Source organism: Gossypium raimondii, chromosome 4, assembly GCF_025698545.1.
Source record: "Gossypium raimondii isolate GPD5lz chromosome 4, ASM2569854v1, whole genome shotgun sequence".
Lineage (NCBI taxonomy): Eukaryota > Viridiplantae > Streptophyta > Magnoliopsida > Malvales > Malvaceae > Gossypium > Gossypium raimondii.
This window is the reverse complement of record NC_068568.1, coordinates 47,022,583-47,049,234: the sequence shown is the minus strand read 5'-3', so window position 1 is coordinate 47,049,234 and position 26,652 is coordinate 47,022,583. Positions and strand designations below refer to the sequence as shown.

At 32.9% G+C, this 26,652-nt stretch overlaps 2 protein-coding genes and 2 long non-coding RNA genes across 8 annotated transcripts; 2 read left to right on the top strand and 2 right to left on the bottom strand.

The window, feature by feature from the left end:
- Nucleotides 1-5,469: 5,469 nt before the first annotated feature.
- On the bottom strand, nt 5,470-10,949 carry LOC105779767 (protein TRIGALACTOSYLDIACYLGLYCEROL 3, chloroplastic). 4 transcript variants are annotated; one of them, XM_012603692.2, is made up of 3 exons: nt 10,130-10,949; nt 9,379-9,507; nt 5,470-5,632 (listed from the first exon to the last, which is right to left on the bottom strand). In XM_012603692.2, the coding sequence occupies exons 1-3, from the start codon at nt 10,181-10,183 to the stop codon at nt 5,519-5,521; spliced, it is 297 nt and encodes a 98-aa protein (XP_012459146.2). In that variant the 5' UTR covers nt 10,184-10,949; the 3' UTR covers nt 5,470-5,518. The 4 variants fall into 4 exon arrangements, 2 of the variants coding, with proteins under 2 accessions (XP_012459146.2, XP_052485710.1); XR_008195397.1 differs by lacking the exon at nt 5,470-5,632 and adding an exon at nt 8,628-9,003 and having other exon boundaries at nt 9,393-9,507; nt 10,130-10,946; XR_001129121.2 differs by lacking the exon at nt 5,470-5,632 and adding an exon at nt 8,628-9,003 and having other exon boundaries at nt 10,130-10,944.
- Nucleotides 7,414-8,228, top strand: LOC128040607 (uncharacterized). The gene is made up of 2 exons (XR_008195398.1): nt 7,414-7,648; nt 7,865-8,228. It is a non-coding gene; the product is annotated as an uncharacterized LOC128040607 (long non-coding RNA).
- Nucleotides 10,950-15,333: 4,384 nt separating the features above from the next.
- LOC105779766 (probable serine/threonine-protein kinase PBL25) lies at nt 15,334-17,649 on the bottom strand. Its single transcript, XM_012603690.2, has 5 exons — nt 17,538-17,649; nt 17,024-17,187; nt 16,690-16,879; nt 16,225-16,616; nt 15,334-16,131 (listed from the first exon to the last, which is right to left on the bottom strand). Exons 1-5 carry the CDS (start codon nt 17,647-17,649, stop codon nt 15,421-15,423), a joined length of 1,569 nt encoding a protein of 522 aa, XP_012459144.1. The 3' UTR covers nt 15,334-15,420.
- Nucleotides 17,650-22,174: 4,525 nt separating this feature from the next.
- LOC105779769 (uncharacterized) lies at nt 22,175-26,150 on the top strand. Of its 2 annotated transcripts, none has more exons than XR_008195396.1 (2): nt 22,175-22,262; nt 23,218-26,150. It is a non-coding gene; the product is annotated as an uncharacterized LOC105779769 (long non-coding RNA). The 2 variants fall into 2 exon arrangements; XR_008195395.1 differs by having other exon boundaries at nt 22,190-22,262; nt 23,213-26,150.
- Nucleotides 26,151-26,652: the final 502 nt, after the last annotated feature.

The following is a 26,652-nucleotide window of genomic DNA, read 5'->3' as shown; positions in this document are numbered from 1 at the left end:
TCATGGGCCGGGCCGGGTCCAGGAAAAAATTTCAGCTCGGGTCCTAGGCCCGAGCCCAGCCCGACCCGAAATATGGGCCTAAATTTTTGCCCGGGCCCGGCCTAAGAAAAATTCATAAGCCCGGGCCCGGCCCGTTTTTAAATAAATACTAAAAAATTATTTTAAAAATTAAAAAAAGTATTTTAAAAATATTTTAAAATTAAAAAAATTAAAAAATATTTTAAAATTAAAAAATATTTAAAAAAGTATTTTAAAAGTATTTTAAAATTTAAAAAATAAAAAATAAATATATTTATTATATTTGGGCCGGGCCCGGGCCAAAAAAGTGGTGCCCGAGGCCCGACCCATTTTTTAATCGGGCCTCATTTTTTGCCCAAACCCATATTTCGGGCCTATATTTTTACCCAAACTCTCCCATATTTCGGGCGGGCCGTCTGGCCGGGCCGGGCCGCCCGGCACATGAGCACCTCTAACCAACCGCCGGATGGGGAGTGATATGCGATAAATACATTACTGAAAGAACTTATTTTTCTATAATAAAAATAAAATTTTAATTCATTAAATTATACAGTAACTATTCAAAAACTATAAGTCCATTGAACTAATATTGTTTGGCTATGCACTCATGCTTATTAAGACAATAATCAATAATTTAATAATAAAAAGAGTAGACAAAATTAAGGAGCACAACGCAATTAAAACCAAAAACACCCAAATCTTATTTAAAAGCACCATACAACGTAACTCAAAGCCTTACATAAAACCCAGTTTCGAACCACCAAAAGCAAAAAAACATAAGCACACAAATTGATTCATTTCTGCACCTCAAAGCCCAAAAGCAACAAAATAAGAATCAATATAGAAGCAGCTAGCAGAAGCACACAACTTGGTTCCAAACACACCATCAAACTCGCCCGACCGTACCACCATCAAACACCATTATAGAACGAAGCATAACTCCGAGTGATCTGCAGATAAATACATTGAAAAAAATAGTTTTTATAATAAAATAAATTTAATTTGATCAAATTATAATAAGTAGGGTAAATTGCACCAACAGTCACCCAACTTTAGAATAGCTTCAACTTTTAAAAAATAACAAAACAGCTACCATTCACCATTTTCCATTACCTCTGTAATGAAGCTATCCTTTCCTGTTATTCACTTAACCATTTTTCATCCCTCTCCCATCCCCTCCCTCTTCCCCACCATCCCTCCCCCTATCACTAACCCCTTTACTTTCTTTGAAGACCTCCCCACCATTGCCCTCTCCCTCTCTTCCCCCTATTCCTTCTTCACCATCATCTCCAAGGAAAATGAACCCCAATAAGGCACCAAAAGTTTGGCCACAAAGACCGGACCTTTACACCATATATACCTTGTAATGTGATTTCATTTCTCTTTGAATACTCTGTTTCTTGGGTGTCATGTTCAGTATTTTAAAAGTGTGAAATATGATACTATGAAGCTGGTGACAATGTAAAGTTTAGATTCCCTTTGGCCTTAATGGTGGAGTGTGTGTGAATTTTGTAACACTCCTTTTATCGGCCTTGGGTGACCGAAGCTTCATAGGCATCCACTACGGATCATGATACCGAAGCCCTATGGGAACACACCGAAGCTCCACCATGCTTTCGTGGAGTGTGTGTGAATTTTGTACCTCTGAAGCTCCATAGTGTGTGTTTGAATTAAGGCCAAAGGGAATCCAAACTTTCCATTGGCTCGATATTTCATACTTTTAAAATACTGAACATGACAGCAAAGAAACAGAGTATTCAAAGAGAAATGGATCACATTATAGAAATATTTTTTATAAAAATAAACATGTTTGAGGAATTCGTTTGTTTTATAAAAATAAAATCTCGAGAGTATATGCTTTGTACAACAGCTAGAAATGGAAGAGGATGAGTATTTTACCGTCATACTTCGGGAAGTTCTAATTCAACCTCGGCTTCCTCAGAGACGCTACCAAGATGATTTGAACCGGTAGTGGCACATCTTCGTCGTTGGATGCAAAGTGACACGAGCTTGAACAGAAAAATGGCAGAGATGGCTGTAAGTTGGATTAGTGTAACGATTTTCGTGTCACCCTTAATATTAATGTTGCCGGAGAAACCGAAAGAAAATGTTGATGATGAAGAGTTGCCAGGAAATTCCATTGTTTTTCACAGATTAGTAAGCTAGGAATAAGTATGTGAAGCAAAGGCAGGTGTAGTTGAAGTGCTTAGAAATACATTAAAGAGCGACATTTATATTAATTGAGGCCAACATCTGCCGTGACCAACTTTTATTTTCCAAATTAAAAGAGCGATATTTATAATTGAAATTAAGTAAAAATAAATTAACAAATTTCGATTTAGGATTTTTTTAATGCTTAGTGGTAGTTACGGTTTGACAATTTTTTATGTACATTTTTGAATAATAGTTATGCTTATTAATTAAAATATTAAAAAATCATGTTTAGAAAACAATGGATTATTTGTAAAATTTTGGGACTTACATTTTATATGTAACCCATTAATTGTTTAGAAATTAAATTAATAAAATATGTGGATATAAAGACTTATTTTGTTTTATAATATTATTTGTTACAATATTGATGTGAATTTTTATAAGATTAATTAAATAAGATATAATGATTTAACTGCTAAATAAATTATATTTATATTTAACTTAATTTTAATTTTTTTGTAGAAATAATTTGAAAGGTTAACAATGATTAACATAAATATATTAATTATATCAAATTATATTAATTTTAAAACCATAATAATTTGTTTTCGTTTTCGTAACAAGTAAGGGTTAAGACCATTTTGCTATGGTTCCACAAGGAATACCAACATCCACCCTTTCAACGTAAATTTTATTTAAATTTCATCCATATTTTTAAAATATTAATTCAAATTCATTTTTGATCTATACATTTTTTTAATTTTTAAAATATTTATTTTATTTTAATATCTAATAATTTTGTGCATTTTTATTTTTGAAATTTTTTATATAGTATCTTAACATTATATTGAAATAGTATTATATACTTCATATATGTTTGTTTTTTAAGGTGTTCTAAATTATATAATATAAAGTATTATAAACTTAGAAATGGGTAGGATCGGGCTGGGCTCGGCCCAAGCCTTGAAGGTTTAAACCATGCCTGGCTCATATTTTCCTAATTTTGTTATCCAAACCATTTTTTTTAGGTCTATTATTTTTTTTCTCAAACCGAGCCTTCAAGTCTAAACACATAATCTAAGCTATGAATAGGTTTAATTTCTGATTTTCGCAGTATGAAATTAAGATCAAAAGATAAAAGCTGGATAAGGCAAATGAGATAACACAACCAACTTGCCCAGTTAAAGCCAAAGATGGTTTAGACTAGACCTGTCCATGGGTCGGGCGGCCCGGCTCGGCCCGATGGCCCGCCCGAAATATGGGAGGGTTCGGGTAAAAATATAGGCCCGAAATATGAGCTTGGGAAAAATTTAGGCCGTTTAAAACGGCAGGCCTCGAGCAAAATTTTTGGCCCAGTTCCCTACTGAAAATATAATAAAAAATATTTTTTTATTTTTAAAATCTAATAGTTTTTATTTTAAGTTTCATTTACTTTCATAATAATTTTTTTAAAATATAATAGTTTTTTATTTTAAGTTACAAAATAATAATAATAAAATATCAAGTTTGTTTTACTAATCAAATCTTAGATTTTGCTAAAACATTTAATACAATTAATACAATTAATACAATTAATAATTTGATAATTTTACTAATCAAATGTTAGATTTTATTACAACAATTAATATAATTAACAATGAATAATTTGATAATTTTGCTAACAATTAATTTTAATAACAATTAGTTTTAATTTTATTAAAAAATAATTTTAATTTTAATTAAAACGGGCAGGGCTGGGCTCGGGCCCCATATTTTCCCGGGCCGGGCCTGAGCAAAATCTTAAGCCCATATTATGGGCCGGGCCCAGGCCTAGTAAGTGGGCTGAAATTTTTTGTGGGCCCGGCCCGGACCCGGCCTATGGACAGGTCTAATTTGGATTAATTATGATTATAAAAGAAAAGAAAAGAAAAAGCAAAATAAAGTGAAACCTTAATTCCAGCTTTTTTAAATGCCGTTGAATTTGATACGCGAGAAAATCCAAATAAAATTTAGAATAACAATTGTAAATGAAATGACAAGTATCAGTATTGAAATTAATTTATTTATAAGTTAATATAATTTTTTACTCCCAATACTAAATTTTCTTTCTTCAACTTATTGTTTAGTGTTATACGTAAACATCAATTTTTTGACAATTGAAATCTGCTTAATCCTTTGAACAATAAATAGATACATAAAAATCTGTTTAAAACCATGGACACTTCTTCTTTCCATAAGCTTTGATGCCTTGCTTGTTCCTAATGAGCTGAGCAAAGTTCAGCCCAGATCATGTTATTTAGAGGTGTTCATGGGCCGGGTGGCTCGACCCGGCCCGACGGCCCGCCCGAAATATGAGAGGGTTTAGGTAAAAATATAGGCCCGAAATATGGGCTTGGGCAAAAAATGAGGCCCGTTTAGAAAACAGGCTGGGCCTCGGGCAAAATTTTTTTGGCCAAGGCCCGGCCCGAAAATATATTAGATATATATTTTTATTTTTAGAATATACTATTACTAGTTTTAGTTTTATTTTAAATTACAAAATGTTAGATTTTGTTACAACAATTAATACAATTAACAATTAATAATTTTACTAACAAAATGTTAGTAACAATTAATAATTAATAATTTGATATAATTTGATAATTTTAGTAACAATTAATATAATTAACAATTAATAATTTTACTAACAAAATGTTAGATTTTACAAAATGTTGACTAGCAAAAAAATATATAATTTGACACAATTTTAATAACAATTAATTTTGATAACAATTAATTTTAATAACAATTAGTTTTAATTTTAATAAAAATATAATTTTAATTTTAAATGAAAAACGGGCCAGACCGGGTCGGGCTGGGCCCGGGTTCCATATTTTTTCCTCGGGCCGGGCCTAGGAAAAATCTCAAGCCCATATTTTGAGCCGAGCCGGGCCCGGGCCTAAGAAGCGGGTTGAAATTTTTTGTGGGCCCGACCCGACCTGGCCCATGGACACCTCTAATGTTATTGCTATTGATAGTCGCAAGTAACAAAACTTGGCAAATTGCTTCCCATTTTTTGTTTTAATTAGAAGCATTTATAGCAACCATGGTAGCGTGTTCCTGTTCTTGCTTTCAGTCAGAGAAGCTCAACTATGAGAGATTGTGAAACTCTCCTCAAAGGTGGAATCCCACCCATTAAAATGATCCCAATATACCATTCATTTTCCATTTCCATGGTATCATTTGGTTCTGACTCACCATGAGTTACAAATACTGTATTAGCCAAGCAGATTTTTGGTTACTGGATCACTGGTCATGATACCGCAGCTATTGAGTACCCGAACCAAGTAATAACGAATATATATACAACATAGTTAGATAACCATGCTCAATATGCATTACTCACCCTGTCTGGAGCAAGAGGTCCAACAATAATCTTCAGAATGGTAGATTTCCCAGCGCCAGAAGGACCAATAATCCCAACACCTTCACCATGCCTAATCTATCGATCAGGGGAAAAGTTGGGAATCAACAGATAAGAGAGTAAGATTAAGGGAAAAAAACACAACATAAAACTACAAAATGACCTGAAACTTTGAAAGCAAAAAACTTGAGCTATGATCATACTCAATGAATGATTTTGACCTAGATGGCATAAAGTGGGATACGAGTATCCAACACAAAATGTCTGCATTTCTGTCTCACCATTTCAGAATTCTTAGACATGGGGAAGTTGTCAAAAGGGATCCAAATTAGGATATGAGTGTTGACACCTTTTTTTTTGTGGAAACGGAGTCGGCTTAGATTTTAAAAATGAAAACGAATATGGGAGTCGCCACCAATCCTTTTTGATAAGGTGTAATCGGATCACCTCGAAAAATAGTTGTTTTTAATAAATGATTTGATTTTATTAAAACAACAATTTTGGTCCATGAAATTTAGAAAAACAGGTTCGGGAGTCGGTTACGTACGAGGAAGGATTAGCACCCTTGTAACGCCTAAAAATTGGCACCTAATTGATTAGTTAATGTCTTAAAGTCGAAAATTGAAATTTTTGAAGAGATTTAAAATATGATCCTTTGTTTTAAAATGTTAAAAATTTTCGGGAAAAGAGCATATTTCACGTTAATTAAGAAAGAGAATCATATTTAGTAAGTTAGGACACAATGTCTCGAATTCTCGATACGCGAATGAATGCTAAAAATTGCTTATTTAAAAGATATTTAACTATCTCGAATTTTAAAAACGGGATCAGACCCAGTAAGTTAAGACTCGATCTTTTCTTAATTTCTGAGATCGTTTAAAGCTTAAGTTTGAACAAGATCCGTGTATTTAGATTCATTGTGAAAATCGAAACCTAGTAAGTTAGGGTACGACCTTCTCAAATCTAAACACGAGATTTTTCTTATTCAAAAATCATAATTTATGAATTGAATAAAATTAATCTAACACGAAATAGTAAAAATAAAACACGATATTAACACTTGTAACAAAACAATACGATGATGTGAACATAACGCGAGCAACCACAACAAAATAATAAATAAATAACTAAAAGATGACAAAATAATTATACATGATATAGTAAACCACTAGGGCTAAAATATTTCATAAAAATAATGATGAACACATAAGTAAATAAATAAATATAAGATAAAACAATAGTAACAATATGAAAATAAATAAATTAAAAAAAAGTAAAAATCTATGTATATATATATTTATATATAACAAAACTTGGAATCAACAGAGTACATGGCAATAATAATAATATAATATTAATGATGTTATGCAACGGTAATAACAATATCAGCTAATTTAGAAATAAAATAACTAGAATAATAAATGAAGGGTTAAGTTGAAACTTAAACGAAATTTGGGGCCAAAATCAAAGAAAAGAAAACAGGAAAGGGTTAAATCTGGTCGTGCGAAAGGAGAGGGGGGCCAAATGGGAAATATTCCCATGTTGATTAAACAGTGCCGTTCCAGAGAGGTACGTGCACATGTCATATGGGCCAAATTGAAACAGAAACAAAATTTTATGGCCAAAATTAAGTAAAATAGAAAACTGCATTGAATATGCCACAAAATCAGAGGAGCCAATTGCGCAAATGACCCCATAAACGAAAACACGCGGATCCTTCCCCCGGGGCCGGGTCACTACGCGGGTCAGGGCCGAAACGACGCCGTTTTGGCTCCTGACCCCTTGCAAAAACGGCACCGTTTTAATTAGGGTATTTAAGTTAATAATTTTTTTTTAAAACATTCAGCCCCTCATTTAAAAAAAAAAAACTAAATCCTTCCCCTCCTTCCACGAAAACTTCCCCCCTTACTCCGGCCCGAGGTTCCGGCGGGCGGCGGCGGCGGTCGGAGGTGCAAAATCGGGTCTTTTTAGCCCCATTTGAAGCCGATCATTCCTTGGAACCCGGATTCGAGGTTGGGTTCGTTAAAAAATGGGCCAAAACCGAAGGGAAAAGGAGGAAACCGTTCGCTTTCCCCTTTCTCCGGCGCGGCGCAGGTAAGGCTTTTCTTCTGTTTCTTTGTTATTTAGTATAAAAAGGTAAAAAATAAAACAAGAAAATGAAAACAGAAAGGATATTCGAACACAAAAAATCACCCATTTTTTTTCTCTGATTTTCTTAATGTTTTTTTCAAAGGCCAGTGGCCATTACAATGTTTTTATTTTTCCCTATATAGCCGATTTGGCTAACTTCTACTTTGGTCAATTTTGCAGGTGGCGCAGAGAGCAGGCGCGGCACCGGTCAGAGGGCAGGTGGACGAAGGCCTTAGGTGCGGCGCACCTAGGGTTAGGGTCTTTTTTCTGATTATTCTATTGTAATTGGGCTTGGGTTATAATTGGGCCTGGGTTTTTTGTAGTGGGTTATTTGGGCAGTCTAGGCTTGTTTGGGGTTTAGTTTGTAATGGGCCTCGGGTATTGGGCCATTTGGGCCCGGGCAAAATTGGGTTGTACAATGAGCACATTGATGCATCATGGAGAATAGAACAAGATATGTGTATATGACCATAAACTGTAAACATATACTTGGCACAAATATTTAAAGATGTAACAAAGTTATGGTTAACACGATGCTTATATATCCCATTTTCTCTATGGCACAAACTGTTAGGTATAGTTTAGCAGCCTTAAAGTATCCTCATTTCAACGTGTTTTGGCTGTGAGCAAATGATGCTCTTAAAAGGTGCAGCACCCACATCATTAGACACAATTTGCCCAGTCTGATTTGAGATGGACTGATAAAGAGGAGCTTCGGTTCAATATAGAACTACTTCCAATCCTGAGCCAAGATGGCATATTATATGACATTCTTTTTGTTAAGGATATAGCTAGTCTGTTAGTATTGTTGAAGATAGTTATTCAAGTAGTTGGTGTTTAGCTCAGGTTGTTAGCTAGCTGTTAAGAGAAGTAGTTACTTCTAAGATCTATATATATATACTATCTTCGTATTGTATAAGGAAGTTTTAGAAGTCCAGATACATAATCAAAATTTCTTCAGTTTAGTTTTAATGTTTTTCAAGTCAATATAGTTTCTTCAAATTAGAATCACAAAATTACCTGCACTTCTTCACTTTTACTCTCTGTCCTTCTTGATGATATCAGAAAACACATGCTATCAGAACATCAAATTTGAAGTGGAGATTTCCATTTTTTTCATGTCAAACGTTGACTGCATACCAACCATGATCAATAGACAACAAGGTTCTAGATAACCAAGGACCATTACACCTACTAGACTACCAGCAAGGCAGCCAATGAGTTGTCAATATCTCCAGCCATCAACCATGTTTGACCCAGATCCAAAATTCTTGTCAGTATCAAGCTGTCATAGAATTACTCAGCCAAGTATCTCAAGTCTGAGCATCATAGATTAAAACCAATTATTGTAATCATGTCATCGCTTTATACACTGATGAAAGAGGACATTAATAATAAAAACTATGAGGCTGAAAGAAGGGAAGATTGTACAGGAGAGGAAACAGACCAAACTAATCAAATTTAGAACCAAACAACCAGATAACTGGCCTTTAAGAATCAATGACAGCATGCAGCCTTAGCTTCAATCCTTTAATATTGTTCTAAAGCATGTCGAAACCCCAAAACACTAATGAAAAGAGAATATTCAATTGGGGAATTTGAAGGTGACTAATAACCTGAAATGACCCTCATATAGTCCCCCAAGTACCTCTAGAATAAAAGAAAACATAAAAGCAAAAAAATAAAAATATAACCTTGAAGCTCACACCTCGCAGGATGTGCTTTTCTCCAAATGATTTGTACACGTTTCGGCATTCAATGAGAACATCAGAATCATCTTCATGGTTCACTTCCTTGCTCCAATTCCCAGATTTAGATGATTCCTGCAAACATATACATGCAAATCACCATGGTGAGACTGGAAAACTAAATATATATATATATATATATATATATATATCTAAAATCAAGTCTTTAAGGTTCTAAGGCTATTTTACTTGAAATAAAATATATATATATAATATATGTTAGAAAAGATATTGCGATTTAGTTATTTGCTCATTTGTAATATACCGGTTAGGCTTTCCACTTTTGCAACTTTGCTTTAGCCTTTTAGCAATTCTTTTTAAGCAAAAGCAAATAGCAAGAAGCTAACAGAGCCGAAATCCCCAAATGTAAAACAGGATGCGGATATTTAAGCAGTTCAGTTTGCAGAAACAAAAATTAAGCATAAATTTGGAAGTAAATGTTATCATGAAAAAACAGACGTCTAGCAGAAAATGGTAAACATAATTACATAAACAACTTGGAAACAAGAAAAAGAAATCACAAGTAATAGCAAGACACATAATATGTGCAAAGACAGTTGTAGCAATGAAACACAATCAACTCAATCAAACTGCACAAATTTCAAGCAGCCTAAAGAAATTGCCAAAAATATCATTCTCAACTAAAATACCGAAAAATGAAGAAACTAACAAATGAGGTTAGCAGAAATATACTTACAGTGAATTCAGTTCCAGGGAATCCATCATGTCCCAAGTTCCTAGTAGGTGCCATAAAAGCACGGATACTATTTCTTTGCTCGTTCCTCCACTTTATTTGACAACAAAATTTGCTTCTTTTTATACCCAAATCACAATTTGTAGTTAATGTTGTTGTACTAGGAGATAACCCAATGAACTTGACAAAAGAACAGTATTCGTCATTTTTTTAAGGAAACGAAAAGGTTGAATATTACTTTGAAACCCTCAAAAAGTACTAGAATATCATCATTTTGAAGCCGAAGTTGCGAAGAGAGTTAAAAATGGAGTTCTGGGTACTGGAAATAGTGATTTAGAGAAGACCCAGAGGAACTAGTAAAGGGGTTTTGAATAGAGCGAGTCATGAATCTAACCTTGATTTTCAATGAAGGAAACAGAACGAAAGAAATGGAAAATATTTCCTTTCAATAATTTGGGCCTCTTTAACCAAAAAATTCATATGGGTCAAATTTGATGATGGAAGTATGCTTCTGACTCTACCAGGGAGTTTGCTTCAGCATAGGTTTAAAATTTAATCATAAGTCCGAATAAGGATCTTACACATTAGCCGATAGCTAAATTCATCCACTTATCATCCACTCAACAATTTTTTTTCCTATGACGGTTTTTCTATTTTTGATCAATTGTTTGCTGAAAGTTATTGTGTCCTATTAATTTAGAAGAGAATTACTTTTTCTTATCCACATAATTTACTCAAAGAAATGAATGGTTCATCATACCATTGCTGAAAAAGCAATTTAGAGATAGAAATTAAGGATATGAGTTGAAAAGGGGGGAAAAGGTTTATAGAATCAGCTAAAGCCTACGAATGGGCAGAGGACCCATAGAGAAAGCTGTCTTAGCCTCACCTTACCTAGTGACAAAATTTCTACCGTCCCAACAACAACACAAATCCCAACCAAAAATGCAATATGCCTATATTATGTCTTTTAGGTAGTTTCCTATAGAGTATTAATGGAGATGATTGCCATTTCTCAATTCCGTTGACTGCAATTCGAGTGAATTCAATATTTTCTAGCTCCAATGTGTCAAATTTCCTAAGAAACTGTAAAAAATGTTTAAGGGTATGTTTGTTTCACATAAAATAACTTATGGATAATGTTTTCTACAATTTCTTTTTGTGTTGTTTCATAGAAAACAACTCGTCAACGAAAAATGAATTACATGTCAATAAAAAATAAACACTTTTTTCTAATAAAGAGCTCCTCTATGAAAATTAACTTAAATCAATGTTAATATTGTTATATTAATAATAATTTTATTTTTATTTTTAAAAGATTTAAAATTATTAATATATTAATATAAAATATTATAATTTTTAATATTATTAAACATACATATATAATTATTTATATTTAATCATATAATAATTTATTAATATAATTTATTATTTTAATAAATTATTTAATATTTCAATTTTATTTTAATAATAAATTTAAAAATAATAAATTTAAATAATATTCTTAACATATTATTGAAAATATTAAATATTAATATTTTAACAATAAATATTTATTATATTTATAAATATGTTAATAAAAATGTTTTGTAGTATAAATATTAAAATATGACATAAGTGTTGGATCTGGTACCCTCAATGTAATATTTTCATCCAAGTACATTTGTATTTTTGTCAAATAGACAGGTAAATAAAATTATTCATAAATCACATTAATAATTTTTTTATAATTATCCTCATATAATTTTTTGCACGCAAAGCAAAATATGACTAAAAGTACGAAGCATAGAAAAATCTGACTTTAAAATTTTTTTCAAAGCTCAAAAATCAGCGCATCCTTGTTTCTCCGAGCATAAGCCATGAGCACGCCTTATTCTTTTGACTTTTTCTTCTTAGTCCATGAAATACCCAAACTTTATTTTGTCCATAAAACCTCTATATGGCTTCCAAATGATTCCAACTCTCTTTTTATTCTACAAAATACAAAATTCAACCAAAAGATAGCTTACGAGCACATTAAGTCATCAAACATATTGGAAACTTCTTAAAATATATGCAAACTTACACTCCAAAAAGCTCTTTGGTGTGATGGAAAGATGTTCGTGCTATCTTATAGTTTATCATTTTAGTGGTCATTGGTGTGGTGGAGAAGTCGTGCGTCTCTAAGTCAATTTTATTAGAGTTTATTATGGGCAAAAATGAGTTAAATGTTATTAATAAACTTTAAATGTTACTATAGATGGCTAAAAGCAAAAGTAAGTGTCATGAACTAAATATCTTGTAACTTAAAAGAGATGAAAATAAGGTAAATGTATTAGTAAGCAAAAAAGAATTTCACATGATAATAAGCTTTAATAGTGTGTGGCCTAGTGAACTTACCTTAAACAATATTAAGGAAATTGATGATTTAAGCATGCTATAGTTCAAAGAAATGAAAATGATGTATATGAATCACTTAAAGATTAACAACTGTAAATGGGAAATGTGAAATGTGAAATAACATTTCAAGATATTATGGACTCTACTTAATAGTCTTGAAATAGATGTTTTCATTAAATGGATTGGTTAACAAACTGTTAATAGGTAAGTTGAACCCTTACACTTTAGTAAATCAAAATGAAACAACGAATGGTACTAAAATGTGGCTTGAATGAAACTAGCATGAAATCCATTGAACGGGCTCAACACTAATAAGGGTTAAGATAAGTAAGTTTATCCCTGGCTACTTACTGAGCTTTTTAAGCTCATGCATTAGTTGTTTAAAACGCATAGGTTTGCACTTATCAAGAAGTCATGGTGTTGGCTTGAGAGCATCGCATCATGCATCGAGCTTATAAGGTTGTAATTCAAGTGTTTAAATATCATTTGTATTGGATTATTGGCACGTATAGAATGACTTAGAATACTCGAGCAATTGTAAAGTTAAATGATGAACTTGAGCATCTTTTGTGTTTCTCTTAAACAAATATGTATCTTTTGTTTTGGATGTGTCTATGCTAAGCTTTTAAGCTTAAATGAGTTTAAGATTTGATTTACAATGACAAGATTTATGTTGAAATGATATGGTGATATTTGGGATATGTTTTGGAGTGATTTTAAGTGTTTTGGGTGAACTTAGTGAGTCATGTCGCGACCACAGAGTTGCAACATTGCGAACTCGATGTCTGACATCACAACTTCTCTTTTCTCACGTCGTGACCTCATTAACATAGTCAGTCACGTCATGATGTCAAATGTTCCTCGTCACAACATCGAACCTGTTTCAGCACTACACTAATTAAAGTCATTTTGACCTTTCGAAGATTGTTTTAAGTTCTGATCACCTCCAATTAACTTCGAATAAATCCTAAATGATTTTAAATTAATTTTAAAACTTTAAATATTGTCTAAAACATATTTTAATTGTTTTAGAAAAAAAATTTAAATTTTCAATTCTTAAATAAAGCCAAGATTTCTTACCTGTACATTCTTTGGTGGCATCTCCCATCCATACCAGTTGTCTGAAATGGGTGAGGGCTGTTACAAATTTACTCACTTAGCTAAGCTCTATAGACATAAGGGACCAAACTGCGTCTACAACTTGTTGTGTTTTTGTTTTCTTTAATCTTATCACGTTGCTCCCTTTAGTGGCCACTGCAACCATCACTTCCATATAAACACTCTACTTTTCTAAGCAATTATCAACTGTTCGTTTCAACAATTGGTATTAGAGCTTCTCACTTAACGTAGCTAGTAATGTTTACTAGTGTTGGTAATTTCTAAATATGGAAGGATCTTCAATTGTTTGTCCTCCTAAGTTGGAGGGTTCTAATTATGCTTATTGGAAGACATGAATGAAATCCCGTATCAAGTCCACAGATGAGAAAGCATGATGCTTTGTCCTCACTAGTTGAGAATCACCTATGATTGAGACAGAAGCAAAAAGAACTCGAAAGTCGAAGTTGGCTTGGACCATTGATGAAGAACAATTTGCAAACCTAGTTCTAAAGCTTTTTAAGCTATCTTCTATGATGTCAATGCATAAGAATTTAAGAGGACTTCAAAGTGGACAGCTGCTAACGAGGCATGAGACATCCTTGAAACTGCTCATGAAGGCACAAGCATAGTAAAGCAATCTAAGATGCAGATTGTAACTACTAAATTTGAGGATTCAAAAACTATTGGTGATTTTTATGCAAAGCTTTGTAATCTGTCTAGTCAAGCTTTTGCACTTGGAGAATACTATCTCACTCAAAACTGGTTAGAAAAGTATTGAGGTCATTGTTTAAAAGATTTGCCATCAATGTCACTACCACTGAAGGAGCAAAAACTCTAACCATCATGAAGATTGATGAACGAATCAGATTTCTACAAACCTTTGAGATAACCCTAGATGAACCGAAATCAAGCAAAGCCAAGGGAGAAAGGAGAATTGCTTTGCAAGTGACAAATACAGTGACCGGTTTTGTCTCAACTGCCATTGAAGATCTTCAAGAGCAAATTGATTTGCTTACTCAGAATTTTAGCAAAGCTTTCAAGAAGCAGTACTCCAAAGATTCAAGAAGCTAAGAGAAAAAAAAGAAGAAGAAAGGAATCAAATGTCATGAGTGTCATGGGTTTGGACACATTTAGGGTGGGTTTGGATGGACGATTGGGTGCGGTGCAGTGCGTTTAGCTTATTTTTTGTCTCACGTTACAGTATCGCTACAGTATCTAATCTTACCGCCACCGCTATTTTTACACTAACCACGGCTGAACGCACCGCCCATCCAAACTCACCCTTAGTCTTAGTGTTCTAACATGTTGGAAAAAAAATCGTTGCGTGTAACCTGGAACGATGAAGATTTTAATAGTAGTTCTGACACTAAAAAAAAAATCACTTTAAGTAACTGTAAGGATTTCTTTTGATAAATAAAAAATAAAAACATAAATTTTTTAACTTAGTCCCTGTATAATGTGATTCGGTAAACTCAACTTCATAATTTCTTCTTTCCTTTTGAAATTGCAATTATAAACCATTTAAAAGTTATCTAAATGAGAATACACTTGAATAACTTCAATATTACTAATACTATGAAACCCAAACATGGTGAAAACCTAAAGTTTTCAAGACTTTTCTTTCCCATTAACTCAGATTTTATTATTTAATATCTACATTGCATTCACAGTTCATACATGTATATATAAATAATTATATGTATTTCTTTTAGAAGTTTTAATGAGATGATTTCATGTAAATATTTGAATATGTATATGTATGTAGCTGTTGTGAAGGTTCTTTTTTCTTATTTTTTGTGGAGTAGTTGGCTTTCATCCTATGATTCTCCATTACTGCTGCGAGGATTGTTAGTAACCTTCTTAGAATATTGCCTACGGTTCTTACTGCTATTTCCATGCGCCGATTCGCTGCTTTTGCGGCTTGATAACTTTGTTGATTTCCTTCTATCTTCCTCACTTGAACCCTCCGCCCCTTGGCTGTAGTCCTGGCTTATTGAAGGCTTTGATTTTCTGCGGTGCTCTCGTCTCGAAGACACATTTCCTCCATGGCTGCTGATTTCTTCTCTTAAACGGGAACTTCCATGATTGGATCTTCTACTATAATCACGACTCACACGACTTTCTCCATTACTATTCATACTTCTACTTCTAATGCTACTGCTACGGCTATGGCTACGGCTACTGCAGTCATCGTCATCGTCATCGTCTTCGTCTTCGTCGTCATCGTCGTCATGATCTGATTCGTTATCTGATTCACTATCTTGTTTGTTCAGCTTCTCATGATTAACACACTGCTGGGATTGCGGCTTAGATGAAATAGGCGGAATACAAATCTCTGGTTTGGCCATGGAAAGAAAACTCAAGGCTGTCACCACATCACTCATCAAAGGACGGGCAGTAGCTTCATCTTGCAAACACATGGCTGCTATCCCAACAGCTTGATTCAAGTCCCTTTCAGGGAATCGCTTTTTAAGCAAAGGATCCGCCATTTCTGGAAACCTTTTTGGTTCCCTGAATATTGGTTGTGCCTGTTTCAAACAAAGAACCAGCAGATGGTCAATTATTAAAAGTTGGATGGTACGAGAAAATTGGGAAGCTATCACTGAAGCAAATCTACATACCCAGGCAACTAAGTTTTGCTCATCAACAGGTTTGGTAGTGTCCATGACTCTTCTCCCAGTGATAAGTTCTAGTAGAACGACTCCAAAACTGTATACATCTGAAATAGGGGTGAGTCTACCTGATCTTGAATACTCAGGAGCACTGTAACCATAAGTTCCCATCGACCTTGACTGCAAAGGCATCTTGTCTGTTGAAGGATCAAGCTTGTCTAGTCCAATATCAGACAGTTTTGGGTTCAAATGTTCATCCAACAAAACGTTTGAGGACTTGAAATCACGATATATAATTGGAGGATTGGTCTTATCATGCAAATACTCTAGACCTTGAGCTGCACCGTAGGCTATTTTCATCCTTGGGATCCACTCTAATGGCTTTTCTTGAGCCTTTTTGCCTGAAATTACATTTCTCAAAAGCAGAAACATTTATGAAAATGAAGAGACAAAACGAGAAGTTTATATATATACCTTGTAGATGATCTTCTACAGAACCCTCCTGCATGAATTCATAAATCAGAAGCCTCTGATCTCCATCAGCACAATATCCAATAAGACTCACCAAATTAGGATGCTGTAAGTGACTGAGTTTGGCAACCTCCGCAAGAAAATCTTTGTCTCCTAGCACTGCATTCCTGTCAAGTTGTTTCACAGCAACAACCTGTCTCCAAATTCCAACCGAGGGTGAATCAAACATTGTGGCAGGTATAAAAATGAAATGCAATCTAAAGAAAGGTTACTATAAATGTTTATGGTATTTATCAATTTTTTATTTGCAATAAAATAAAGAAAGAAAAGAGAGCACCTGGCCAGTACCCTGAAGGGTCCCCTTGTAAACTTTACCGAAACCACCTTCACCCAACACACATTCTTGACGGAAATTCTTAGTGGCGGCGGCTAGCTCACGGAATGTAAATGCTTGAGCCTCTATGTTTCCATCTTCTGCCTCCAAGTTTTCCTTTTTGGGTTCTTAATTCACACAAACCAACAATAACTTTAAATTAAAAAAAATTAAACATGTCAAATTTAAGATAAAAACAAATACTTTAGTATCAGAAACTTAAATCATTAATTAATTTATTTAGGTCTCAAAGTTATTGTTTTAGAAAATTTTAAATTTTTAACTTTCTTTATAATATTTTTAAAAATATAAATTTTGAAATTTTTATAAATAATGAAAACTCATTGAAAATTAATTAATAATGAAAACTAATTGATTTTTTTTAAGTTATTAATTTTTATTATTTTTTACATAAATTATGAAATCTTATATAATCCAAAAGTTTTAAAGGAAAAAAAAAAGCTAGCACAAGTCATACCAGGTGCTTTTGACTGAATAGGTTCACCAGACAAAGATTTGTGACTGGGATCCCCTCTGCTACTGGATTCCTTCTTGCTTTTTTGTGATGAGAAACAAGGGAAACAACTCATTTTGTGCGATGGATATCAACCGCGAATGACTTTCAACACCAACAAATTAACGATGAATAAAGTTGTAATCAATGTTGTGAGAGACAATGTGTGCAAAATGGTGAGAGGAGCCTTCAAGAGATTGAAGGGCTCTTAAAAGGAGGAACAAGGGAAAAACCATTAAACAATAAGAGATCTTGAGAACCCATGTTTTTGGAAAAAACCAAAACAAAAACCAAAGAAACAAAAATGTTTCAAGTTTTTTGTTTTGTTTTGGTTTCCTCGGCTTTGAGCTTTAGGAGAAAAAAGTGGGAGATTTGAGTGGACAATTCGTTTGGGAAAATGGATTTCTAAAAAAAGATATATTTATATGAGACATAGAGGTTATCGGTAAAAATATTATGGAGGTCTTTGTATTAGAAGTTGATTGTATTTTGCCTTTACTAAAAAAAATGGGCAAATTAATCCCTCCACGTTAAATCAATAAGCAAACTGATCCATTTATTAAAAATTTCATCCAATTTTATGAATAAAAATCGATCCCTATACGTCAGCAAGTGGTACACATGGCATGCTATATGTTACTGTCTAGTTATTATGTTAGCTCAACCAAATTTGAACAGTATAAAGATGCAACGACTTGAAAATCAGTGGTGTCAAAAAATACGATTTTGGGACCCTGTTTCAGTAAACCTTACCCGTAAATATTTAATAAAAATATTTACGAAGTTATATTATAGAGGAATTAGATTTTAAATAGGTAATTTCACCGAATTAATTAATTAATGTATAAGGATTAAATTGTAAAAGTGGTAAAAATCTAAATACTATAATTTTTTATTAATTAGAAATGGATTAAGGACCAAAGTGGAAATTATACCACTTTAGAAATGATAATGGATGGTAGCTAGTGATGTTAGGTTTATAATAAGGTTAAAATGGTAAATTAATAAATATATAAAATGTAATAATAATAAAAACAGTCAAAGTGGATGGAAAGAGAACATTTCTTCTCTTCATCCATTCCAAACGGATTTCGGCAAGAAAAGGGAGAAGGAGAATCGACCTTAGGGTTTTGAATTTCAAAGTTTTAATTGGTTAGTTCAATTTAGTCATTTTCTTGTAATTTCTATATTTTTTAGATCATGGGAGCTTAATTTAACTAGCTCGTGTATCAATTTACAAAACTGTTGAAGTTTTAGAAAGTTATCATTATTGTTTTCTTGACGTTTAAGTGTTAAATTGATGGAATTTAAGCTTTGAGGTGAAAAATGACTTAATTGTGAAGTTAATTGATAATTTAGTACATTAGGGGCCAAATTGAATGAATTATAAAATTTTATGTAGAAATCAAAAATAGGAGGTCTCTAATGGATTATAGTGGAATAAGAATTAAATTTGGAGCTCTAAATTGAAAGTTGTGTTAGTCCCGATTTTAGGGACTAAATTGAATAAAATGAAAAGTTTGTATAAAATGACAAGTGATTGTGAATTTAGTTGTATATGGATGGTGTTATATGTTTATGTTAATCTGTAGCTAACATCGACCCAGATTCCTCGAGAGGGAAGGGAAAAGCTAAAGCCGTCGATGAATAGCTCAAAGTTTTCGATTTGTATTTCTATTCTTCAACTCATTTAAATTGTTGTATATTTTTACTGCTTAGGATAAAATATTGAATTTAGTTGTAATAGATCAGTTGAATGAAATTGATATAAAAATGTTGATTTCCGAAAGAAAGGACTAAATTGAAAGGGATAGCAAATAGTGTCATTGGAGGGAAGTATGAAATTGGCTCTGAGTTGGACTAAAACCTATTATTCTATGTGGTACATTGATGAGTTGAACTATGAATTGTGATTGATTGGGTAAGAATTGAAATCTTGTGGAAATTTGAAGATTTGTTGTTTAGTCAATGTGCATGTCATACTTCGTTTTATCCGATGAGGCACTAGGTGCCAAATACATCGATGAGCGCTAGACACAAACTAATATTTTGTAAGAATAGTTGAGAATTGGGATGTTGTAAGCTAATGCGGTAAGTTGTTGAATCGATTAACAACACTTGCTTAAACAAATCTATAAGACATAATGGTGCACTTAGTGAATTATTAAATTTTGGTGAAATCCATGAATGCCTTTTTTATCTTGCTCTTATTAATTATTGAATTATAGAAATACCACTGAGTTGATTACTCAGCCATTGGTTTATTTTCCGTACGCATTAGGTTTCGATCGTGATCCTCTTATTGACATCAGCAACCAGCCGTAATTCTGGACTCCTCAAAGTTGGTGAAATTATTTGTTAGCTTTATGGCATGTACCTAGGAGAATCCTTTATATTTTACTAATTTGAAGGTTAATTTTGGAGGTTGATAAACCTTGTATGAATGTTAATGTTAGGTTGATAATAGTATGAAACATAGGTGTATAAATGAATGTTTTGGCAATATAATGAATCATATTTGTGAGTCTTCATGAATGATAGTTGATGGTACAATGGTATGCTTTGAGCCTAGGGATAGCAAATTTTGATGTATTGATTGAATGGTGTGAATGCATGGAAAAGTAGTTGTGTTCTAATTTGTTGTCTGATGTGTTTTTGGTGCCAAATTAAGGCATGTTGATTTGGTTGTTTATGAAAATGCTTAAATGATGAAATGGTTGCATTTTGGCTAGTTTTGTGAATCTTTTAAGTGTATAATGTCATCTTTTGAATCAAGATTGGTTTGGGCATGAAATGAGCACAAAATGGAAGTTTTAGACCATTTTGGTACTAAAGTATCGATACCTGGTATCGATACTTAACATTTTAGTGCAATTAGATTTTTAAACAAAATGTAAAAATGGTATGGGTACCATTACTATATCAAGGTACCAATACTTCAAAATGGTATTGATACATTTGGCTTTTGATTAACTATTACAAAAGAAACAGAATTGTAAAATGGTATCTATACTATAAATTGGTATCGATGCATTTACATTAGTATCGGTACCTTATGCCAAGTATAGATACTTGTGTTTTAAAGATGAATTTTTCAAACATCGAAGTAAGATTTGGTATTGGTACCTACAAGATGTATCGATGCCTATTCCAAAATTTTGAAAGTTTACAAACTAGCACTATTCATGCTCGGATCAACAATTAAGTTCCCAGAAGTTCGATTGAATCTCAGATAGTCTCCTCGTTAAATAATTATTATAATTAGGTACTGCTTGATGGTTTATGTAAAGTATTCACTATGTTTTCGGTGTAATTGCCCGATAATGGTTGTAGCATTCTGTAACTCGGACCCGGTGATCGAGTCGGACGAGGGGCATTACAAAAGGGATGAAAATTTTTACCTATAAATTGCAAGTATTTTTTGAATAGGAAAAACAAAATGCAAGTATTTTTACCTATAAATATTGTTGTAAATGCTTGCCATTGCTTATGGACATCATAGTTTTTCTTTTATTTATATCAAGTTAAATGGAAATTAAAATCTTAATTTCTAAATTAGATTCTTTTAATTAAATTACATAAAGATTATACTAACAAAATAGTATTGTGATTTTAAAATAAAAATGAAAATTAAATTTTAATATATTCATTTCAAAAATAATTTTATATTAAAACCACTTAATTTTTTTAAGTTTTTAACATTAATTTTATTAGAGGAGGATAATGTACTTTAGCGCACTCAAACTCGTGTCCTCTTATACTAACAACAATACCGATATCAATTGAGTTAGACTTAATTAACTTTTACCTTTAGTTTCTTTACCCATAGAGTAAGTGTAATAAATTATATTTTCTTTTTAAATGAGGTATTTTAACCAATGTAAGGATATCTAAACGTTTAGATTACCAAAACTAAAATTTGTTGTTTTATTATTATTAAATTGTCCTTTTGTTTTTATAGGTAAAACTATGTGAATAGTCTCTATACTTATTTATTTGTGCAAATTTAGGCCCTCTATTTTTATTTATCAAAATTGATCCCTCTACTTTTTGCTTTTCTCTTTTTTAGTTCTTTGGCCTAACACTTTCCATTATGTCCTTTAAGTTCAATCACATGGTTTTTTCTCTATTTACACGTCATTTTTTTAATGACCAGATAATTACACATTGGAGGTGATATATCACATAATTTCACCTTAACACTTAAAAAAAAAAGTAAAAGTTGGGGGTATAACGCGCTCAAATTTCCTCGTGACAAAAAGTTCGATTCAGTGGTAAACTTATTAAATCGAACCATTTTAAGATATAAAACAAAGAGATTTTTAGGAATAAGCAAGGTGGCGGATTTAAAATATTTTTAATTTGTTAGTTGTGTTATTGGATTGCATTGATTAGTTAGTATTTAGGAGTTAGAATCTATGGCCTATGGACTAGATTGCAACAATAGCAAAATTTGTTGGGTCAATGTCTAAATAACGAGAAGTTAGTTTTAATTCATAAGAAGGACTAGAGTGGTTATTAGACCAAGGATGAGTTAGCAAATTTCCCAATGGGTAAAAGTGGTTGGAGGGAACAGTTATAGGGGTTTCCATTCTCCCGATCATTTTTCAATTTTCCAACCAAACACATTTCTCAAATTTTGTATTCATTTTCTTCAATATTTGGCTCCATCAATCAATTTCCAGCAAGGTAAATTTATGTTGTTACTAATTTTTATCATTCTTTTTAGTTTTACAAGCTTGAATATCAAATTTTCTTCTTCCGTTGTGCATTTCACGTTAGCTTCCAAGAAAGGTAGATTTTCTATTCCTGATGATTTTCAACGAAATGAGGTTAAAGATTTAATGGTTTTGAGATTTTAAATCATTTTAAGCTCTTAGGATTGAAGATCTTTCAAGAATTAATCTTTTTTTTTTTTTAGATATTCATTTTCGTCATTTTTCAATGCTAGAGAGAACTTTGGTTTTGTGTTGTTTTTTAGTTAGTTTCTCAATGGTTTTAATTCTAGAATCATGTGGGAATAGGAAATTTCATATTTATTTGGAATTTAAGTTGAGTTTTGGAGGGTTGTCATTAAACAGTCTAGAGAGAGAAAGTGAGTTGTGTTGAGGTTTTCTTGATTTCTAGAGGAGTTTTGATAAAGTTATAGACTTTGAATCACAGTTGAATCGATAGGAATTAGATTTGGTTAGCTTTGGTTGGGGGTAGAAAGAGTTCTCTTGCGAATATTAGGAAACGAAATGGAATCTCGCTTCATCGAATTGCGTTGCTTCAGTAATTCTAAGTGTTTCAATGGTTGAATTATGATTTTACGAACCCTTTCTACTGTTTTGGTTTGAAAATGAAGTTAATGAGATTGGAGAAAGTTCCAAAGCTAAGGGGAAGGAGAAAGTCTTAGAACTATGGAAGCATGAGTCAATTACACATTTGAGATGTTTTGTTGAGGTTGAGCATGCTTTTGTATGAAACTTAGGAGTACTGATATATGTGAGTGTCAAGGTGATGCTTTCGATGCTTATTATTATTAGTAAATATGCTTAAATTGTTAAAACAGCCTTATTAAACAATCTTGGAATGTGATCAGGTATAGTTGGGATGCTATGGTATAATGAGCTTAATTCTTTTGTGATTATTGTTAGATTAGCTTAATGCGCCCAGGAGTTTTTGGTGTGCTGGGAGGGTTTTCTTGTTAGATCTTATACATGTTCGTGATTGGAGGGTGTTTTAGTGCTATGCACTTGTATGGTGTGTTGGGTTGGAAGTTGTGTTATTACTCACAATGGGGTTTCATTTATGTTATGGCACTCATGTGTAACTTGATGTGTTTAGGAGTATCATGTATCCAAGATTTTCATGCTTGATTAATAAAGGCTACAATCTAACTATGTTATAATAAAATTGAATGTTGTGTATGAGCAAAGTATTTGGTAATAAGTATGAGTAGTAGTCTTTGAAAATTATGAGAATAAATGATTCGTGGCGTAAATGATTAAGAAAATTATAAAAATGTTGTAATTTGTGGTCTGAATTCATGTCGTAATGATTATATGTTGTTGAATTTAAGCTTAGTATGCTTTTATTATCTAACATGTTCCGTGCACAAGTCTCTGTTGATTTGATTCGGATCGTGTGTTGGCTCCACCTCCGAGGAATTTCAGGTGTTCAATTTCCATTTGTAATGTCTCTTTATGTTTTAGTTGTATTGATATTTGGACTTTTTTTTTTTGTTAAGTTAATTTTGGTCTTGTGTAGAGCTAACAGAACAGGTAATAAATTTGAGTCTGAGATTGATCTAGAGATAAATTTGACCCAAAGTCTGGAAAAATATAAATTTATAATTAAACCGACATATTAATAATTAATATAAATAAAGAATATGATATTACTTAAAATATAAATAAATAATAATTAGTTATTTTTTGAAAATGTATTCATAAACTAGAGTTGGATGCCACTACCATTTGGCTCCATTAATTCATTCACAATCGTAATTGTGAAGTGAAGGTATGGTTTTAGTTTTAGGCACCTCTGACTTTAATTAAATTGTCAAAGCTTCCTATAATGTCTCTGTTTGTGGGAGATGTGCTTGTAAATATGTTTGTATTTTTATATGCTACTCATACATTACCAACAGTAGGAAAAGCATATATATATATATATATATATATTTTGGACAAGAGTTTCATTCATAACAAACTTAAATTTCATTTTCCATTACCAGACAACATTTAAAAAAAAAAAAACCCAGAAAACCTAGAGCTGGTCCTTCAAAGTAAACCATTAATGCTAATTACCAAGCTTATCAGTAATCCTTAGACTCCTTCGCCAAGCTTATGCTCCTGTTCAACTTCTCACGCTTGGCTGCAACAACAGGTGACTCCTCCACAATATGCTGGAAGCCACTACCATTTGGCCCCATTCACACTTCAATGTCAGATTATGGATTGCTCTTTTGCTCGATGCCTGAAGCTTAGGATAGTTCTCGGAATGATTCATCAACACATTTATAACAACATCCTCCGAATATTCCCACACCTCGCTCATGAATACAACTGGCTTGCTGGAAATTTCTCTCACTTTCTCCTACAGAATAGTTAAGAATGCTGTTCTTGGAAGAAAATTTGGCAGAATAATACCTTTAGCTTCCTCCAAAACGAGTATTTCATCCATCAAAAAGTTTGTTGAGAATGATAAGTTATATTGGGAACCTTTCTGAAGATCATCAGAGAAATTGTTGAGCATTTCAGCTAGCCTAGCTGTGCAGTGCATCCTTTTCTCATCCAGATATTCTTCAAATTCTCCGTTAACAAGGATTTTCTGCATCGACTCCTTAGCTGCGCCAATAATCTGAATAAACCCCGTCATTGCCTCCGCTGGGGAAGACGAACACATTGGCATTTTCTTTAGCTCCGAGATGATGTGATTCAATTTTTCAGTAATTTTTCGTACGATCTCTGGCGAACATTTTGATATTATTGTAGCTTGAATTTGAACAAGCTTCTGAGCCAATACTGGTATTCCCACAAAAGAGGATGTGATTGAAACAGCCTTGCTTCTTCGATTCTTGCTTCCTCGTATGACTCATCACCAATACGGTTGCACACATATATATAACCGAGCCCTATGTTAACACCATCAGCTGTAACTTTCTCTAGCAATCCTTAAGGTGATTTATCGGCTTTCGTTACGACAGCAAGTGTATGGACCACCGTCTTGTCTACTTGCCGGGAATCCTAATGGACTCACATGTTGAAAAATCAACAGATGCGGATAAAACATTGACGATAATGCTTTCCTCAGGCTTGATATAGTCCATGATGATATCTCTAATTTGCTCATAGATATTTTCAGGCTGCCCATGAACTGGGACTCGAGTGAAACCAGGTAGATCAACCATTGTTAAATCAGGAACTATATTCTTTTTAACAACCAGGGTCAATCTCATTGGTCGCTTCCACTATAGCATTGGCAATGTCTTCTTCATCCGTGGAGACAGTTCTACCATTGAACTCCAACGAAAACTCCGGTGCCGATGCCTAATGATTTTGAAGCCTCATTATGAGAGGAACTCTAGTGCATATCCCCTGTACCCTGGGAAGGTTAATACCTACAAGAGATTCAAGTACACTGGATTTCCCTGAAGATTGATCACCAACCACAACAATGGTGGATAGTTGAATCCCTCCTTTCATCACCGTCAAATTCCTAAGTTTTTCCACGACATCCAAGAGAGGTCAAATCCGATCATCATGAGAGGAAACAATAGGTGCACTGATAACTTCCAATTGTTGAGCAGGTATCACAGCAGGAGTGTCTTGAACATCGTCGTTCATGGCTCTGACAACTAAAGCCCTATTGTCTTTGCCTTTTGCAGAAAAACCGATTCTTTTATTCATTTCTTTCGAGTGAATGATCAAAATGATAAAGAGAGTAGAAGTGACAGATTGAAAAAAGAGAAAAGAATTGTAGTGTACTTATAAGAAGTTCGTTCTAGATTTATTGTAGTAAGAGAGATGAAATAATTTATTTATATATAAACTAGTTTATACACAATATATAAAAAGTACCATTTATACATATTAATAAGAATGCAAATAAAGTTGATATATTATCAGTAGTAAAATTAATATTTTGTTAATGTATAAATATAATTCGTTTTAATTACTGAAAACACTTTCATAATTTTCCTAATTAAAATAGTACTCGATTAACTCGTGACATATTTAATCAGAGATTTAAATAATAGTAATTATCATGGTTAATCACTCTATATATGTTACTCAATTTTTACATTCCCTCTAAAGATTAGAGAATGTGATTAGGGTGTCGGTCCAATTTCTATAATTACTAACCATTTGAATTGGTGGAGTATTAGTCCTATTGTAAATTAAAAATTAATTGGGAGGTGATTTGCAAAATTTAGAACTTGCAATAGGTCTGGTTATGGGTTAGGTCGCGTTAATATAAAGCTTTAGACTCGTTTTTAGGTTTAAACTTGGCCCGATTTGAAAAATGGTTCTAAAATTTTGTCAAAGTCCAGCCCAGCATGCGTAGATTAAATTTTTGTATCATTTTTATA

Excerpts from the sequence above, each read along its gene's own strand:
- LOC105779766 (XM_012603690.2), bottom strand. The coding sequence starts at position 17,649 with ATGAGTTGTTTCCCTTGTTTCTCATCACAAAAAAGCAAGAAGGAATCC. Across the intron at positions 16,880-17,023 it reads CCCTTCAGGGTACTGGCCAG|GTTGTTGCTGTGAAACAACT; the intron begins GTGCTCTCTTTT and ends ATTTGGAGACAG. Across the intron at positions 16,132-16,224 it reads AGCAAAACTTAGTTGCCTGG|GCACAACCAATATTCAGGGA; the intron begins GTATGTAGATTT and ends TGTTTGAAACAG.
- LOC105779767 (XM_012603692.2), bottom strand. The coding sequence starts at position 10,183 with ATGGCACCTACTAGGAACTTGGGACATGATGGATTCCCTGGAACTGAA. Across the intron at positions 9,508-10,129 it reads TCCCTGGAACTGAATTCACT|GAATCATCTAAATCTGGGAA; the intron begins GTAAGTATATTT and ends ATATGTTTGCAG. Across the intron at positions 5,633-9,378 it reads TGCGAGGTGTGAGCTTCAAG|ATTAGGCATGGTGAAGGTGT; the intron begins GTTATATTTTTA and ends CCTGATCGATAG.